The 20,193-nt window shown below is 35.2% G+C and overlaps 2 protein-coding genes and 1 pseudogene across 3 annotated transcripts; 2 read left to right on the forward strand and 1 right to left on the reverse strand.

Annotated features, from left to right (window-relative positions):
* Positions 1-400: 400 nt before the first annotated feature.
* On the forward strand, positions 401-6,919 carry LOC110625303 (superoxide dismutase [Mn], mitochondrial). Its single transcript, XM_021770916.2, has 6 exons — positions 401-813; positions 5,629-5,675; positions 5,755-5,880; positions 6,007-6,063; positions 6,476-6,553; positions 6,672-6,919. Exons 1-6 carry the CDS (start codon positions 513-515, stop codon positions 6,768-6,770), a joined length of 708 nt encoding a protein of 235 aa, XP_021626608.1. The 5' UTR covers positions 401-512; the 3' UTR covers positions 6,771-6,919.
* A 537-nt stretch (positions 6,920-7,456) lies between these two features.
* On the reverse strand, positions 7,457-9,169 carry LOC110624000 (annotated as a pseudogene).
* A 950-nt stretch (positions 9,170-10,119) lies between these two features.
* LOC110624095 (40S ribosomal protein S26-2) lies at positions 10,120-12,411 on the forward strand. Of its 2 annotated transcripts, XM_021769178.2 has the most exons (5): positions 10,120-10,257; positions 10,341-10,433; positions 10,541-10,625; positions 10,713-10,846; positions 12,180-12,411. In XM_021769178.2, the coding sequence occupies exons 1-5, from the start codon at positions 10,255-10,257 to the stop codon at positions 12,261-12,263; spliced, it is 399 nt and encodes a 132-aa protein (XP_021624870.1). In that variant the 5' UTR covers positions 10,120-10,254; the 3' UTR covers positions 12,264-12,411. The 2 variants fall into 2 exon arrangements, with proteins under 2 accessions (XP_021624870.1, XP_021624869.1); XM_021769177.2 differs by having other exon boundaries at positions 10,541-10,846.
* The last annotated feature ends 7,782 nt before the right edge of the window (positions 12,412-20,193 follow it).

Raw genomic sequence — 20,193 nt, forward strand, 5'->3', positions numbered from 1 at the left:
AAATAATATATATATATATAGCATTTCTTAAAAAAATAGAATTTTTTTTTTCTGAAATTTTCAAACGACAGCAGTGATCGCAAATAATTCTGTACTTTTTAATTTTTTCAACAGCAGTTTAGAAGCTATCAAGTAAATAATAGCTGTTGACGTTTTTTCCTAATGATTACGGAGGAATCGTTGAATAAAAAACCTTCATCAAGTGTGGCGAACCTCATCCAGAAGGAATAGTAAAATTCAAATGACATAATCCACGTGGAGTGTGGCCACGGATCTTCATGAGCGGTGATGGGTCAAGCCTATGCGACAGAAAGCAAGATGTGACCTGTGATTTGACAAGCGTCGCGCCTCCATGAGACGTGGTTTTATTTTCTCCTTTTGTCGTTTTGCTTCTCTAATTCACTCCGCGATCTCCAAAACCAAACTACCCTTTCTTTGTTCAGCTACGCGCTCACTCAGCACTCAGCACCCAGCACCCAGCACCCAGCATCATACCACATAGAATCTAATCCATGGCTCTCCGTTCTCTCGTCGCCCGGATGACCCTAATTTCCACCTTCATGGCCACCACAGGGCTAGGGCTAGGACAACTGCGGGGATTCCAGACTTTCTCGCTCCCTGATCTCCCCTACGATTATGCCGCTCTAGAGCCTGTTATTAGTGCCGAGATAATGCGGCTTCATCACCAGAAACATCATCAGACTTATATTACTAACTATAATAAGGCTCTTGAGCAACTTCATGACGCTATGGAGAAGGGCGATTCTGCCACCGTTGTCAAGTTGCACAGCGCCATCAAGTTCAACGGTGGAGGTTCGTTCCTTTTCTCCGTCATATGTTATTGCTTATTTCTTTTTATTTTGAGCTGTTTTGACTGAGTTTTTTAGTACATGATTAATTGAATTTGGATTTCCGTATGCAAATTTAGGATAAATTGATTTTGGTTGTGTTAAAAGCAAACAATATATAATAAGTTCTTGAAATCAATAAATATTCAAAAATTACAAATTACAAATTACAAATATTTGTGTCTGATCATATATTTTATCCAACTCTTTATCTTTTCTTACAAAACTTTTATTAGATTATTATTAATAATTTTTAAAATTTTATTATCATTTAATTAAATTCATTTTTTTAAATATATATTCATTCAATTAATTTATAAAAAAATAATTTTATTTTATTATAAAAAAATAAAATTTTCAATTTTAAAAATATATAATAAAATATTTAAAATTTTAACAATATACTAATTAATCATACATATTAAAATTTTTGCTATTTAAACTTTATATTAACAATTAGTTTTTCAATTTTATAAAAATATCTATTAATTATTCTTTTCATATTCAGATAGTAATGATATTTTTTATTAGTTGTCCCTCAATTTTGAAAATACTTTTTTAAAGTGATCACTAAATTTTAATTTTTTTTAAAAAATTCTTTAAACTTTAATGTTTATAAGAAAAAACTCCTTCCTACCATTTTTCGTCCAATTTTCCATTTAAAAGATGATATAGCTTACCCATATATATTTATAAAATAAAAAATATATTTTTGACTCGCATAACCTTGAGATTTGGAAAAATTTTCCTTTCTAAAAAATAAAATCTGTTCACTTTCATTTTTTCTTTCTCACATAAAAAACTTCTTTCTCTCTCCAACATGCATAACTTGAATTTTGAAAAACTTTTCCTTCTCATAAATAAAACCTATTCAGTCTCATCTTGGTTTTCCTTCTTAGAAAATTCAAAATTTCTCATTTTTTATCTTCATAAACATGATCTTCGTTTTAATTTCAATCTCTGTTTTTGATACTATAATTTACATATGCTTTGTTTGACTCTCGAATTGAATAGAAATAATGCTAAGGCTATATAGAGTTTAGTTAATAGAAGATTATTGCATTTGTAGACCTATGGAGAGAGTTGTAGAGACAATAGTAAGGAAGAGCTTTTCATATTACTAAGAGGTTGTAAATTTTTATTTTGTAATTTTTTGAGATCATCTAGGTTAAAATTGGGTGCTATTTTCAAAATTAATTTCAATTCTCATTGTAGATAAATATCTTCAATAATATTTTGTTAGGCAGTGAATTTAGTGTTTTAGTGGGATTTACTATTTTGAGATTTTAAGTGGGCATCGTTACTTGGTTTTGCAACATGTTTGAATTTATTTTCCTTACCTTTTGTTTGATAGAGTTAGTTGCAATGGTGTTTGAGTTGTTTTTATTATTATTATTATTATTTTAGCCTTTTAACTTTCTATGCATGGATGATTATTTAACACAAATTCATTTGAAAATTATTTTGCTTATTGGTTTTCCTTCTTATGGTTCGTTATACTTAAGTTTTCTTGGAAATTTCTATAGAATGTTTAATTTATTATGCAACTGAAATAAATTAGCATATCTTTTGATGATAATAAAATCAATGATTTTGGATTTTGTGTTATTTTACTCCATTGTAGTTTCTGGCTATTTTCTCATAACTTCATATTTTTTTTTCTGATTTGAGAAGAAATTTATGAGGAGAGATTTTTAGAGGAATGAATAAAAGATTTTTTCTTTTAGCCCTTTTCCTTGGAGAGAAGAGATAATGTGTATTTCATTTCCACATATGAGAAAATAAAATTTTTTATTTTTAAAATCCCAAATGAAACATTCACGTAACTGTTTAGACGAAAGCTTTGATGGAGTTTTTTAATGTAAAAATTAAAGTTAAAAGAGTTTTAAAAAGGAAATTCGAAGTTTAATAACCACTTTAAAAATACCCTCAAAGTTGAGACACAACCAGTGAAAATTACACCTGAATGAATTTTAAATTTTTTTAAGTAAATTTTTTTATTTAATATTTTAATATTGAAAAATTCAAGTAAGTAATATTTTGATTTTGAAAAATATTTTAAAATATTTCTACAGTATTTAAATTAGTTTAGCCTTTAAATACTTTATGATGACTATTTATTACTTAGTCATGGTGAAAAAATTATTAATTGGTTTTTTAGTTTTATAAAAATATCAACTAATTATAATTATTTCTTCTATATTAAAAGCATTTTAAATAATTTTATAAAACTAAAATCGATGGAGATATTAAGTATTACATTTTTTAAAAATCTCAATTAACACATATTTTTTAAAATTAATTGATTAATTAATAAATTTTTTATATCATAAGAACTAAATAAAATTTTTTTATTTTTATAATATTTAAATTTTAGAATTAAGAGAGAAAATAACTAATCAACTTTTTAAAAGCTAAAATATATTAATATATTTTTTAAAATTAAAAAATTAACTAATACGTTATTTCTATATTATCGGAATTAAACCGTAAATTTTTTTTTATTATAATATTATATATTTTATAAAAATAATTTATTATTATGTTTATGTGTAATTATTTATAAAATTTATTTGTATCCTTATTTTATTATTAAATATCATATTGAAAAAAATATTTTACTACTTATTTTTATATAAAAATTTATAGACCTGTTTTTATACATAATTTTTAAGAAGTAAATAATAAAAATTAAAAAATTATTTTTAATAAAAAAAAAAGCCAAAAACAGAAATTCTACAAAGTTACCAAAAGGCACTTTTGCTTTGTATAGATTCTGAAAACGTTGTTGTTGTGACATGAGAAAATTAATTGCTTAATAAGCTGAGCAAGATTTTGCTTTACTGGATGCTTTTAATTCTCTTGATCATTAATGGTACTCAATTATCCATAAGAAATTTTTTTTTTAAATGGGAATCGGGGATTAGTAGAGTAAAATATGATATTTTTTAAATTTACTTAGATGCACTTAACTTGATGAGTGCAATTATTCATTAAAATTGATTATGCAAATTTTTATAAAAACATAACATGCATAGTCCTCTATCTTTACATAAAGTAGACTCAAAAAGTTAATTACACTTTGTAACCATTAATATTAAATTTTATAAAATATAAATATTATGTAACGACCCGAAAATCGGATCGCTACCGGCGCTAGGATCCAGGTCGGCTTAAGGCCGCCGGGACCCGTAGCAAGCCTGACATAAAACCTGTAAATCTGCTTAATCCCATACATGATCAAGAATATCCATAAAAATTAAAACTTTTCTTTCATACATTTTCTCATACACCAAACTCAACCTGTGCATGCACTGAGCATAGTAAAAAACATAAGCATTGACTCCTCTGTGGGATCTCATCAGTGCCCCAAAGGGCGATACAATATATGTTGAGTTGGTTTACATAAACATCATAAAACATCTAAGATCATGTATTAAAGGGATAACAACATTCTATGGTCAAGCACACCTCTATCATCCATAAGTCTCATTACATCACATGTCTAAACTGTACTTTTACATAACATCAAATACATTTATCATGTCCACACTATCTATTACATAAACAAGACTTATTTACTCTTGCGGACCTCCTGGTCTACCCTTTATCTGCAAACCTGAGAAATTTGGGAGAGGGGTGAGCTATTAGAGCCCAGGTTTGCAGGTACAGGGTAGACCAAGAGGTCCGCAAGAGTAAAGAAGTCTTGTTTATGTAATAGATAGTGTGGACATGATAAATGTATTTGATGTTATGTAAAAGTACAGTTTAGACATGTGATGTAATGAGACTTATGGATGATAGAGGTGTGCTTGACCATAGAATGTTGTTATCCCTTTAATACATGATCTTAGATGTTTTATGATGTTTATGTAAACCAACTCAACATATATTGTATCGCCCTTTGGGGCACTGATGAGATCCCACAGAGGGGTCAATGCTTATGTTTTTTACTATGCTCAGTGCATGCATAGGTTGAGTTTGGTGTATGAGAAAATGTATGAAAGAAAAGTTTTAATTTTTATGGATATTCTTGATTATGTATGGGATTAAGTAGGTTTACAGGTTTTATGTCAGGCTTGCTACGGGTCCCGGCGGCCTTAAGCCGACCTGGATCCTAGTACCAGTAGCGGTTCGATTTTCGGGTCGTTACATATTAGACCATTAAATTTTATAAAGTATAATTATTTAACGCTTATTTAGAGAAATATAATTATTTAACACTTAATTAAAAGCATGTTATAACTCGGTTAAATAATGCTTTCAAAAAAAAGATAACTCTGTTAAATAATTACATTAAGATCAGGCATTAAAAATTTAACAATAAAAATAATATAAAGGTGTTAACTAACTTTTTGCACAAAAATCAGTGCCTAAATTATACATTTAGCTTTTTTTTTCTTATTTAACACATATGAAAAAGCCTTATAGGAGCATCAATTGACTAGAATGAAGAAAACATCATTATATCTAATAAGAGTTGTAGATTTGATTGTTACGAGAAAGCATAACATCTAGTATGAGTAACCTAGTATGATTTGGTACCACTTGGTTAGATTATTATTTGCGAATGTTCTACCTTACAATGGGGAAAAGGAACTTTTAATATTTTGTCGTGTTATTCTTGCATGCATATTGGTAGGTAAAATAATTCAGTTTTGTATCCTACCTTTGATCTCCCTGCATATTGGTACGTATTGTTTATATTGACATTCTTGTTAATGTTGTTCACTAGTGTCATTCATTTTCTTTGACTGATGGCAAATTATTTATCCTGCAGGTCATATCAACCACTCCATTTTCTGGAAGAATCTTGCTCCCACCCGTGTAAGTTTATTATTCTATTGATATTTATTTAGATACAACTTTTGATTGCTTGCTTTGCCTAACAATTGGTGCATGACAGGAAGGAGGTGGCGAACCCCCACATGGTTCTCTCGCTCGGGCTATTGACACAGATTTTGGCTCATTGGAAAAGTTAACACAAACAATGAACGCAAAAGGTGCTGCTGTACAAGGATCTGGATGGGTGGTAAGTTAATCAGTTTGTTGAAAATTCTAAAAAATGGTTTTCTGTTTGTGTTTGTATCTGATATAGACTGCTTTAATCTGTTTACTCAATTTCGTGTGTTTTGTCCATAACTATTGATCTTAACAGTGGCTTGCTGTGGACAAAAAATTTAAGAAGCTTGTGGTTGAGACTACTGCTAATCAGGTAAATTCACAATTGTTGTTGTAAAGTAAACTTGATGATTAATAGATTTTCTCGAACTTCTCAATTCCTTACTTTAAAATCTTCCATGGATAACAAACACACTGTCAACTAATTGCATTCCATAAGAACTGAGCCTGCTAGATCTCTATAAGTCCTCCCAACTTCATATATACGGATTCCATATATAAACATGAGGTGTATGGGCTTATGTTGCAAGCTCTATAACGTGAGATGAATCTTATGTTGGACTAATTATCAAAATTTTGAGGATCTGAAGCAGATTGTTGAAGCTGCAGAAAGTCACATGTCTTCACATATTTTTCACTTCTATATCAGATGATGTCAAATCTCCTCTAGAAATTTATTATTGTGCTGCAACCTTTGAACTTATGTGCTTTGGTTCTTGTCACAGGATCCATTGGTAACTAAAGGACCAACTTTAGTTCCATTGCTTGGTATTGATGTTTGGGAGCACGCATACTACTTACAGGTGAACTTTTGTCTTTAAATTGTGCAACGTGTGGTTTCTTTGTGATGGTTAGCTTCCTTTTTTCCTTTTGATTTTGTGGTTGTCATGACTTGGAAACTTTATTTACTCCATGCTGCAGTACAAAAATGCAAGATCAGACTATCTTACGAACATATGGAAGGTAATGAATTGGAACTATGCAAGTGAAGTTTATGCAAAAGAATTTTCTTCAGCTTAGAGGGCTTTCCATCCTTTGATGGAAATGACTTTGTATGTAGGCTATGTTTAAAAGATGTAATATAATGAGATCATGTTGTAGAATATAGAGACTCCCATATTTTCCCCTATTATCAGAAATTCTTCTACCTCCCTTTTTAATTGGTTTTTTTTTTTTTTTTTTTTTTGGTCTTTTAACAACTGTTTGGTTGCTAATCTAGAGGCGTTTGAAATCATTTAGCTTTCGGATTCCTTGCTAAATGTACATGATGCGCTAATTTTTGTCGGACACTTTTATGATTAAAATAATATTAAATTATTTTATAAAAAAGTAATTTAAATAAATTTTTATAAAATTAAGTAATAAATTTAATTTATTTTAAAATGAAAATTTTTTGAATTAAAAAAAATTCAATTGAATTGTATTTTCATAAAATTTTCATCCAAATTTTCATCCAAATAGAGGATAATGAATATGGTTGGAAAGGGTATTTTATTTGTATAGCACTGAAGCATCTGAAATGTCCAAGGGAACCAAGCTTAAGAAAATTACTCTCTTCCAACTCAATATGTCTTATAAATTTTCCTATGAAACGTTTTACTCTCTTTATATCAGCTCATAGCAGGCATTTTCCAGGCTATTAGGATACTCATCAAGGGTAATTATCTTTTTAAATTTATCCTATTTCAACATGATCTGTATTTAGATGCATTTGTCATAGCCAGATCAAACTCAATTTTTCCCACCTTATAAAACACTTTGATTCCAAACTCAGAATGAATAATTTGCTACTATCTCCTCTCTAAGTACAAGAACCTCAAATTGGGTAACAAAAGATTAAGAAATCACAAATCAAACTTTAATTAAGTGACAGTGGGGATATATCCAGAATCCTAAATTCTCTAAGTTCAAGTTGCTATACAAGCCAAATGAAAAGAAGAAACAAAAAAGCCCTATATATATTCAAGTTTTAGCTTCTACATGGACATGTTTACAAACCCATGAACAATTTATACCAGAGAATTCCCAAGGTTTCAAAATTCAAGACTACGATTTTGCACAAAATTTAGCAAATCCTTTGTGTTCAAATCTATGTTCCTTTGTGTTCAAATCTATGTCGTAGGTTGAGAAAGTCTGGCTGCATGGTCTAACATTTCAAGTACCTCTGCTCTGCTCCTCACAATTGTATGAAACACTTCTCTAATCTGTGTCTGCAAGACTGCAAAGGTATCAAACCTTCTTCCATTCTCATGCAAATCTCTGCAAGCTCAGCCACCTGAGCTGCCACCTCCTCTATCTTCTCTGTCTCCCCTGGAAACTGAAACCCATTTGCAATATCAATCAAACTCAGCGCCAGTTTCTCCATATTATCTATCTCTTCCAGCAACCCCATCGAACCTTTTTTCTCCTTCTTCTTCCATTCCTCCCCAATCTTCTCTTGCAGCCCAGTCATGCTATGAGCACACGTTAATTGCCTTGGAATCTGAAAATGCGTCGCCAATTCACTCCTCTCTTGACAAGGCAGAGTAGCCACCAGAGCCCACATCACAAGCACCATAACGGAGCTCATTACATAAACAGGTAATGCAAGTCCTGTAGGTTCTCCACCTCGAGGAGGCACAAGATTGGAACACATTGCTTGGATTTGCTTAGAAGCAGACCAATTTTTAGCGACGATCATGGAAAGTGACCGGAAGTAGCCTGGAACTTGCTCCTTATTTGCAGAATTTGTATTTCCCTCTCCTCCCGAAAGACCATGTTCGATCTGCACCCTTAAAACCTTTCTCCTTATCATCTATATTCATCGCAGTTAACAAAGAATTCAATGCCTTTCTTGCTCGCTTTACTTGGCCATCATCCATTGGCTTCTGCTCCAAAGCAGAGACTGCAATTTCTGCGAATTTCTGATACTGACGTACAGATTCAACCCCACTAGACACGGCATTACATATATCCAGAGCTTTAACAGCTCTGTCCAGGAGTTCAGGAATCAATTATCCAACGGTGGCTTGCAAAGTTGAGAAGGATCACAACCCATTATTAGAACAGCTTTGAATTCAGCTTCGCAGCATAAGAAAACGTCTACAAGTTTCCTTAGCCATGAAATAGAGAGCAGAGTTTCAGAAGAAGCAGCTACATCCTCCATTGGAGATAACAAATCACCGAAACGATCAACTACATGCCTTTGAAAAAGCTCGAGGTCTTCTAGCTCTGGATCATGGTTAATGTCAACCTGATTTCGGCGGATGCTGATTATACCAAGAAAGGAGGCCTGAGGCTCTGTTCCAGGCATTTTCTTCGAAGATTTTGAATAAAAGAAATGATACAAGAGAGAGAAAAAAAGAAGGGAAAAAAAAAGAGATAAAAGAGAAAGAAGAAGAAAGAAAGAAAAGGAGAGGCAAGTCCAAGACAGAGAAACTATCAGCAGAGCCTATGGCTTGGATGTATTACTATGTTGGCCATCTTTTTGCAATGCACTTAGATGATATATACTCAATTCTCCAATTTTATTTAAAACTAGTAGAATTTTTGCACTATTGTAAAATTATATAAAAATACAATAAATTTAAATTTTAGATTATTTTAAATAATTATTAATATATTTTAATATTAAAAATATAACATCATTTTCCTTTATTATTTTTAATAATCTCATTAATTAATAAATTTTAAAGAGAATAGAAAAAAACACATTAACTATTTAATTTTAATTTTTTTTTATACTTGTAAATTTAGTCTGATAATAAAATGCATTTGAGTAAATATGAAAGATTTCAAATTTTACTCTCTTAATCTTCGAAAAAAAAAATTATTTAATTTTTTTTAAATATTAAATTAGAGAAGCATCGGAATTGAGTTTTCAAAGTTTTAATTAAAATTTTAAAATTAAATTGCTCCAATCAAATTGAAAAAAAAAATTATAAAAATTTAAAAAATAGAATACTAAACAAAAAGAGTATGACTTCCTTTTGCTTCAGCTTTTATACATCTATTTGTTATGTTGAAGGAAGAATAATTAGAGAATTATATATCAAATAAGCCATTATATAAACATGGCTAAAAAAATTAACTTGTATAATTTTAAAATTAATTTAAATGAAAAAACTATAAGTGTGAATATATAATTTTATCATTTCATTATCCACACATGTTGAACTAATTTTCTTGCCAAGAAAAACTATATTGTGATGCTAATTTAAATATTATTTTATTATTATATTTAATTACTAAAATATTTTAAAAAATTATTTAATCTAAAAAAATTATTAATTTATTGAACTTAAAAAATACATTCTAATAAATTTTTAAAACATTTACTATTTAATCTTTATATTAATTTTATTTATTAAGTGTTACAGCAGGTATTTTTATGTAATTACATTATCCTCTTCCCACTTTGTATATATAAATATAATAATAAGCAAACTGCTTCCTCCTGTGAAAACCCTAGCGGCACCTGCGCATATCCCACATTTGTATCCAGGAAACACCACCACTCGCCGCCATGGTTAGCTCCCCTTCTTCTCTTCCATTCATCATTAATCTCAATCTAATTATAATCTCACTGACAATATTTTTCAATTTTCGCAGACATTCAAGCGTAGGAACGGCGGTCGCAACAAGCACGGCCGAGGACACGTCAAGTTCATCCGCTGCTCCAACTGCGGTAAATGCTGCCCCAAGGTACATACCTACTTGAATCATTTATTTATTCATTGACTTGATTTTCGTTTGGGATTCCTGATTTCTGTTTGGCTTTTGTTTTTTTGTTTTTTTGCAACACCTGAAAGGACAAAGCAATCAAGAGGTTTCTTGTGAGAAACATCGTCGAGCAAGCTGCTGTGAGGGATGTTCAGGATTCTTGCGTCTATGATGGTTTATCTATCTTTCTGTTCCTCTTACTTTGTATAGTTATTTGTTATTTATTTGATTATTTATGGATTGATTTATTTGGTTTTGCAGGATATGTACTTCCCAAGCTGTATGTGAAGATGCAGTACTGTGTTTCATGTGCCATTCACTCCAGGGTTGTGAGGGTTCGCTCTCGCACTCAGCGCAGGAACCGTGAGCCACCACAGCGCTTCCTCAGGCGCAGGGTACTATTTTTTTTTTAAAAATATTTTCTCTATGCTTTTATTTATTGCCCCTAATACCATTGAGATTGCAATTGTACCATGTTAGTTGCTGTTATTGTTAGAGTCTTAGTTTTAATTTGTTGTTTTATTCCTGTCATGATTTCTTTGTGATGCTCATGCTATACCCCAAACAAAGGGCCCAGCTCATGCAGTTTTTGCTGTTAATTTGTTAAAAACATAATTACATTCTAGTGTCTAGCTGATGATAATAGTTATCTACTTATATAAGGGTCTGGTTTTGGGCCTAAAATGGCGATTGCATTTTAGGTTATGGGGGATTGGATCTGAACCTGAAAATCAAATGACAGAACTGCTGAAATTATATATTGAAGGCCCACTTTGAATCCAACTGGGAAAAAATTGTTTGGTTTGATTTATCAATTCTATGGGGAAAATCATGTACGTAGGACACTAACCTTCTTCCCAATCTAACACACACATCATTAACAGAAATCAAAGTCTCAAATAAAATCAATTGACAAAAATTTCTCAATTCTAAATCTCAAATAATCCCAGCCTAGATTTCATATGATCCAACAGCAGCAATGTTGAATAAAACCCAAAAGAAAAGTAAACTCAGTTGAGTGAGATGCAACTGGAAAACTCGCAAATGTAGTCAGCGGCCCACAGCTTGTAGTCACACCGAGCACGTCCTACACCCATGGCCCTAAAATAAACTAAAATAGATGGATTAGAATTACTTCTATTTTATAGATTGTAAATAAAAAAATGTAGATGAGTTGTAATTGAATTAGTGCCTGTAACTATTCAGTATTCGCATCTTTTTCATTAAGTAATAAGTCTGTAGTATAACTTGTGTAAACTATTTTGTTAGAGTCAGGCATCTTCAATTTTATGATATTTCCTATTTGATCCTTTTTCCTTGTTATCTTATAACAAGAACTTATTCAGTAAACTTCTCATCATGCTTCTGAAAACATATTAACTTATTTCTCTGGCTTTTTAAGAGAATTTATATATAACATGGGGGGATGTTAATTCCGCAACATTCGTATTCCCATTCCATTATTATTTGATCATAGGTGCAGTGTGTTTCCTTTCCATCTTTTAGCTGGATCTTAGATTATTATGAGGGTGTGATCATATTTGATAATACCTGGTTTAGGGTCAGGGTTCCTTGGTTTGTAGCTTCTTGAAATTATTTGGTTTGCTAAGGTAATAGTATTTTTTTTAAAAAAAACTGTGTATACAATTTCCTTCGACGTGGCTTTGAGCTATGACTATTTTCATGCATTATTTAAAAATTTTATTCCTTGCTTTTGTGGTATCTCAGGATGACTTGCCAAAGCCTGGACAGCCTGGACAACCTGGTCAAGGAATTCGTCCTGCAGGGGTTGGGACTGCTGCTAGAGCTTGATAATTTGATTTATTTCCTGTCATGCTTTGTTATGATACTACTAGAATTTTGGAAGAAATATTTTGAAATTTCACTCTTTGAGTATCTATTAACGATTACATATGTTTAAGATCTTAGAAGTTTTGGTCAATGAATATGCTTTTTGAAATCTGTTGATCTTCTGCATTGTGGCATGGGCATTTCAGTTTATATATCTAGTATTGTTGGCATATGGATGAGGTTATTTTGTCGACTTTTAGGTTGGGGTCTATTTGGTGCTTAACCCTGCTGTCGCTAATTTGACATGTGTGCCCTTTGCAACTGCATATTGCATGATGTTTTAATATCACTGTTGAAAATAAGCCAAAGCAAATAAGTGTATAGTTTTACCTTTAAAGATGTGGAAAGAAGATTTTATATTTGAGTTTTATTTGTCTTTCGCCATTCAACAGAAGTTGCTAGCTGAATAGCACCAAGGAGCATATAACAGTAAATATTTAATGGGACGTATGTCTGATTTAATATTGTACAAAGAACCTATCCAAGTTTATGCTGTATCTCCTTTGACATCGTTGTGCTGCAACCCAAAGAGAATGCTGAAGTAGGCACGAGTAGGTGATAAAGATAGGCTCAAGCCAAGATTTATAACTGTTAGGCAGAATTGAAAAGAAAAAATATTAGAAGAGAAATATAATAAAAAAGAAGCTCTTAAACAATAATATCACAATGTTTAAATACAAAATTTGATTCAAAACATAAGATACCAAATGGAATTTGTGATAACTACATTACCAAATAAATGGAAAGTTGGAAAATACAAAAACTTACTTTAAATAGTGTCCTGCATATATGTCTCCCATAATAGCGAGAATAAGTCGGGCAATTTATATTGTGGAGGCATCTACTTATTGCTGCTGTCTTAATAAATCAATAAAAATATTAGTATTAAAAATAGAATAATATTATCATTTTGGATTTCATTCAATAAAAATATTAATATAAAAAATAGAATAATGCTATCATTTTGGACTTAGTTTTAAATTCACCTTACATATTTTCTTTATAACCTCACGTACCCCGATTAAAGAAAATGATCGGGGTCATATAGATTGATTTTTGTTAACATTATATATTTTCTGTTGATTATAAAAAGTAAAATTTAAAAATTAAGGTCAAATATATATAATATTTTCATGAATTATGAATAGTTAAATAACCATCAAAGCCACCATTAAATTGCTATAATCATATAGTTAATACAAAATTAAATAAATTAGTTAAATTATTTTGAAAACAAATATAAAATTTTAGTTTGATAAAAGTATCATAAAAATAAATTAAATAAAAGTAGACAATATTTGATTAAGTATTCGGTAAATTAAATAAAATATCATAAATATATAACTAGAGGAAGAGAGATTGCTTGAACAATACTTGTGTTCACTTTGAAGCAACCATTATTTTTCCTTTACATAATAGTAAAAGATAGTTCAATTTTTAACTTTTTTTTTTCCTAAAAACTTCTCTAAATGATTCAATAAATTGTTGAAAATAAATATAATTGCATTTTATTTTATTTATAAAAAATAAATATATAATAGCAATAATAAACTAAACTGATTAAAGAGCCAATTATTAATCAACTTGAGTAAAATTCATTCAACTATAAAATTAAAGAAATAATAACAAATACAAATTAACAACATGAATTTAATCTCTTTCCTCTAGTTGTTTATGTCATTAGTTCCTTTGCTTGGTCCAGAGTATGGAACTGGTCCCTTCGCAAGCACATGCAAAATCTTCAGTCCATACTTTTCCGCTACTCTTTCTCTGTCTGTCATGGTAGAGCTCATGTTAGAAGAATCTATTTCACATGGTAAAATATGGTTGGAATTTGACGAATCAATAACTTGGTTATTAAGAAGTAGAAAATTCAAGGTGGGTTCTGATGATGCTAAGTTCTGTGGTAAAGAGTCATGCTCATGCAGCAGCCTAGCTGATGAAGAAAAAGAATAGAAAATAGATAATGAAATGAGAAGGGAAAAGAATACAAGTGTAACGATCCGGAAATCGGACCGCTACCGGCGCTAGGATCCAGATCGGCATAAGGCCGCTGGGACCCGTAGCAAGCCTACTAAGCAACCTGTACAGTCGGTATAATCCCAAACATGAACAAACATTTCCATAAAACATTTAAAACTTTACCTTTAACCAGCTATGACTGAATTCATAGAACCCCTAGGGTCAGCATACCCTATGTCAAACTCGGTTCAACACATACATCAACATAAAAATAAAACTCATGTCCAAAGGGATTATCCAACTCGGGCCAAGCACAATACTATAACTCTGAACATATAACAAAATATCATTTTGTAATACAACTCTTTTACATCATTACATAAACTTACATTACATCATGTCCACTACTATTCTATTACACATCAAAATCATAGCCGTAGCCTGGTGACTTCCTGAACGATCTCCGACCCTGCATACCTGGGGTTAGGGGAGAGGGGTGAGCTCTAAAGCCCAGTGAGCGGAAACCATACAAGAAAAACAGTTCATTTTAAAGTATGCTATCATGGAATGCATCACATCACAAACATATCACATCAAGGATGAACTAGTCACTAATAGCCCTCAACATACCGTAATATGTCCAACTATACCAGGGGCGATGAGGCCACACCTAGTATTCGCTTACTTAACTCATATCATAACATGTCCAACTACACTAGGAGCGATTAGGCCTCACCTAGTGTTCGCTTATATTTAACATAGTGTCAGGGGCGACCTGGTCTTTCTATCTCATATCATACCATGTCATATCATATCGTTTCATATCGTACTGAGGGCTAGAGGATCATTCAAGATTCATCCACACCAACAACATATTATGCAATGCATCATATTCGTGAATACTAGTGCAATACAACCTACTACATATCATGGCATTTTATGATGCATGAATCATGCTAAAACATTCATTAATGCTTTCTCATATAGAAAAAGATTTAGTTTAGTTCCACTCACCTCTGGCAGACGCTGGACTGACTCTGCAACTGTTAACACTGATGGTCTCCTCGGTCCCTCGGGTCCGATCCTACACAGGTGGACTCGGATGAGGTGCCAAACACACTCTAAACAACTCATAAATAACTCCCCAAAAACCCCCAAAAACATCATAGATGTAATACCCGGCTCGAGTCCGGCATCGGAATTCCTGTAGTCCGGTGGAATCTCGGGTGTCGGAACCCTCGAGAAGGGTAATGCATATGGTTTCCAAGGTATTTTCACTTGTTTTCATGTTTTGAAGTGTTAAAAGACTTGAGTTTTGAAAGAAAAGCAACAAGGGAGAAATGCAAAGGTTCGGCCGCCGAAGGTCACTTTCGGCCGCCGAACATTGCATGGTTGCGGCTTCACGTTCGGCTGCCGAAGGTGGTCTGGCCAGCCACCTATAAAAGGGCCAAAGGTCGGTGAGAGGAGGGTATTTTCTCCTCCACTTGCAGCCAGATGTGAGTTTCAGCCTCTCCACGTTGACTTTCATGTTTTCCATGATTTTCATCAAATCTTTCAAGAGTTTTAAGAGTTTTGGTGATTTATGAAGGTTTTGAGCAAAAGAAACAAGTTTTGAAGCTGGGAGCTGTGGAAGCGCTTTTCTTCCTATCTCCACGTTAGGATCCTTCATCCTCAAGTTGTGTAAGAGGTAAGTGAAGATCCTGAGCTTCTTTGATGGTTTTGAAAGGTTTTATGAAGTTTGTATGGGTAGTATGCATGTTTAGGTTTAGGTGAGGTTTGTGGTGATTTGTGGTGTTCCAGCATGTTTAAGTGTTATGTGCTATGTTTGTTTGGGGTTTTAGGGTAGTTTTAGACCCCTTTGTGCATATATATGTGTATATGCTAGTTGGGAGTAGTTGATATGCATGTTTGTAGGTTTTGGGCAAAGTTTGCATGAAACAGAGCAGGGTTCTGCCCTTCGGGCAAAACCAGGTTCGGCCGCCGAAGGAAGGTTCGGCCGCCGAACCCCTTGTGGAGGCAGTTTCGGCTGCCAAAGGTTGCCCCCGAAAGCTAGGCTTTCGGTTTAGCAAGAGACTTTCGGTCGCCGAAAGAGGGAGTTCGGCCGCCGAAAGTGTGTGAGGTTCGTCTCTGGACGAGACCTTCGGCCGCCGAAGGTGCCACCGAACATGCATGAGTTTCGTCTCTGGAGTGGGGTTTCGGCCGCCGAACCTGCCGCCGAAAGTGCCCTGTCCAGCTTTCTTTTGCATGTTTTATGTGATGGTTTGAGGATTGTTTAGAGGGGTTTTGGGGAGTTTCTTAGAGATGTGTTTGAGTAAGTTTGGTCCCTCAGTTGAGTCCACCTGTGTAGGTACGGACCAGAGGAATCAGGGAAATCAGCAGTGAGTCCAGTGTCAGAACCTGCAGAGTCAGTTCAGAGATAACCAAAGGTGAGTGGAATTTAACTTAATGTTTTAATATGAGAACTGACTATTTTATCATGCTTCATGCATCATGAATATGCTATAGGGTGAGTGCATTAGTGTACACAAAGATGATGCATTGCATATATCCTTGTACTTGGCACTGCTCCTTGTACATTGCTTATGTGAGACGGCACGGACTTCGTGAGGATTCATTAGCCCTCAGAGGAAAGACCTGGAACAGCCCTACGGGGACCAGGCACACAAAGACCTGGAACAGCCCTACGGGGACCAGGCACATGGTACTTAGGTACCCCAGATGAGATAGAGGGATTTTTGATCCGTCCGGCCGAGGTGATGTGCTTATATGTTGCATTCCATGAGAGCATGTTTTATCACCTGTTATTTTACTATTCTACTCACTGGGCTATAGTAGCTCATCCCTCTCCCCTAACTCCAGTTGTGCAGGTTCAAAGGTCAGAGAGAGCTCAGCAGGGTACAGGAAGAGTACAGAGTATTGTAATAGCTAGTGTGGACATGTAATTGTATAGAGATAGTGTATATGTATAGAATGGTGCTTGATTTATAAGACTTGTAATCCCTTTGTGGAGTCACATGATCAGTTTATATATGTTTCTTTATTCTTGTATGTTTATGAGCAAAACCAGGCTTAACATTATGAGTTTGATCCGCCTAGAGCCATGAGGAGCTCTAGTAGGGATTAGTAGAGCACAGAGAGAGTGCATGCACAGGTTAAGCCTTGGAATGAAGAAAAGTTTTATGTTTTTACAGCAATTGTGTGATCATGTATGGGATTTCACAGGTCTACAGACAGGATAGCAGGCTTACTACGGGTCTCGGCGACCTTAAGTCGATCTGGATCCTAGTGCCGGTGGCAGTTCGGTTTCCGGGCTGTTACAGATTGGTATCAGAGCCCTAGGTTCATATGGTCGGACCTATAGAGAGAAAGTTGGGCTCATAGAGAGTTTAGTAGGTCAAGCACCATAGGAAAAACATGTCCACGAGGATAGGATGTTAGTCCTGTCTATATGCCGATGTGCAATGCCATGAGTTATGCATGTGCATGTTTTTATGTGTTGCTTATGTATTATGTGATGTGTTGTTTTCCAGAGAGTGAAGATGCGAGGAACTCGTCGATCCGCAAGATTGACTGGAGTCCCACCTGTAAGTGAGGGTACAGCTGCTCGTCCACCTGCTTTGCCAAGGGCAAGATCTCACAGGTCAAGCAGGGAAGGAACGTCACGAGACCCTCGAAGGTCTTCTGACGAGAGCAGGAGAGGAGTAAGCAGAGGGGGAAGGTCAGTAGCAGAAAGAGGTGTGATGGAAGAGGATCAGAGTAGAGATGTAAGCATGGGTGTAGGAAGATCAGAAGAAGGTATGGGAGAGTCCCAGGGAGGCATGCAGGCCTCGGGGTTTGGCTATCCACCCTTTCCTCAGGGCCCAGAGTATCCGATGGGAGGCACGTCGGATTACTCCAGCTTTGCTCCATATCCACCCTACATGCCATATATGCCCTATCCTTCCTTTTATCCACCATATCACATGTATCCACCCCCACCTGTTCATCCAAGTCCAGTACAGCCTGAAGTGAGGGAACCAGTTCCTCCACCACCACCTCCTGAACCAGTAGCCCCTGTTGTGGAAGCACAGCAACCCAGTTCTTCAGGGGGAAGTAAGGTGAAGATGACTGAGTACTTAAAGTTGGATGCTCCTAAATTTAATACAGGAGATGATCCCTTTGAGTATCTCAGTGCAGTTAGAATGATAACAAGTGAGTTGGGAGCAGATGATGGTCGAGCGATTGAGATGGCAGGGTTCACTTTAAAGTGCAAGAAAGCTAGAGAATGGTTCAAGAACTATGTGGACCCGAGACTGGAGAGTATGACATGGGAAGAGTTCGCCAACGAATTTGCTGGATGGGCTTTTCCTGACAGTTCTAGGGAACTAAAGGTTGTGGAGTTTGAGCAGTTGCGACAGACGGAGGAGATGAGCGTTGAGGAATATACAGATAAGTTCCTGGAATTGTTACCATATGTCGGTCAGGCATATGATACAGATCAGAAGAAGGCAAAGAGATATGCCACAAGGCTTCATCCCAGGTATTTCTCTTTGATTCTTCATGCGGAGAAGGAAAGTTTCCACTCTATTGTGGATGCTGCTAGAAAGATGGAGGCCAGCGCCATAAGTCAAGGTGTAGTCAAGGCACAGTCTTCTGGTGTTAAACCAGGTTCCTCCTCACAGAGTACAACAAGTGCAAGTAAGAAGAGATGGGAGAAATTCAGAGGAAAGAGAGGCAAGTTCTGGAACAGGCTTAAGTCGGGTCTGGGAATGAGTAGTGGCTCCAGTGCTGGCGCAGATTTTCCAGTGTGCAAGAGGTGTGGCAAACAGCATAGAGGAGCTTGTCAGTTGGGATCCACAGCCTGCTATAGATGTGGGCAGGAGGGACATTATGCACGGGAATGTCCTCAGGCGACTTTGGTTGCACCATCCCAGCAGATGAGTTCGGGCAGTGTAGTACAGCCAGTAGCTTCAGCCCTACCGCCAAACAGTGGCAGAGGAAGAGGAAGAGGGGCAGCCTCTTCATCAGGGATGGGTTCCCGAGGTGCAGGTCCGTCAGCCCCAGCACGGATTTTCACCCTGACTCAGCAGGAGGCAGACACGTCGAACACGGTGGTGTCAGGTAATCTCATCATTGGGTGTTCCGAGGTGTATGCTTTAATGGACCCCGGTGCTTCTCACTCTTTCATTTCTTCTAGAGCTGCAGAGAGGTTGGGTCTGATGGTGTCTGAGTTAGAGTGTCCTCTATGGGTCAGTGGACCCAAATGTGATCCATCTTTGGCAGAGTCAGTTTGTCGGTTCAGTCCAGTGTGCATAGAGGGTAGATACCTTCCAGCTGACCTGGTGGTTCTAGAGTTGACAGATTTTGATGTCATTCTAGGGATGGATTGGTTATCTACGTATGATGCTACCCTGAACTGTAGAGACAAGGTAGTCAGTGTCAGAGACCAGGATGGGTCAGAGTGTGTCTTCAGAGGAGACAGGAGAGGGACACCTAGGGGTTTGATATCAGCCCTCCAGGCTCGTAGGATGTTAAGGAAGGGGTGTCAGGGGTTCCTAGCTTATGTAAGAGAGCTAGACAGTCAGGTTAGGGAACCATCCTCAGTACCAGTTGTTAGAGACTTCCCAGATTTGTTTCCTGAAGAGCTTCCAGGACTGCCACCGGATAGGGAAATAGAGTTCGAGATTGAGTTGATGCCCAATGCCAGACCGATCTCTATTCCTCCCTACAGGATGGCACCAGCAGAGTTGCGAGAGTTGAAAGAGCAGTTACAAGATTTGGTAGCTAAGGGTTTCATCCGCCCGAGTACCTCACCCTGGGGTGCTCCAGTATTATTTGTCAGAAAGAAGGATGGACCTCTTAGACTTTGTGTCGACTACAGACAGTTGAACAAAGTCACTATCAAAAATAAGTATCCGTTACCCAGGATTGATGATCTATTCGACCAGCT

Source organism: Manihot esculenta, chromosome 10 (genome assembly GCF_001659605.2).
Source record: "Manihot esculenta cultivar AM560-2 chromosome 10, M.esculenta_v8, whole genome shotgun sequence".
Taxonomy (NCBI): Eukaryota; Viridiplantae; Streptophyta; class Magnoliopsida; order Malpighiales; family Euphorbiaceae; genus Manihot; species Manihot esculenta.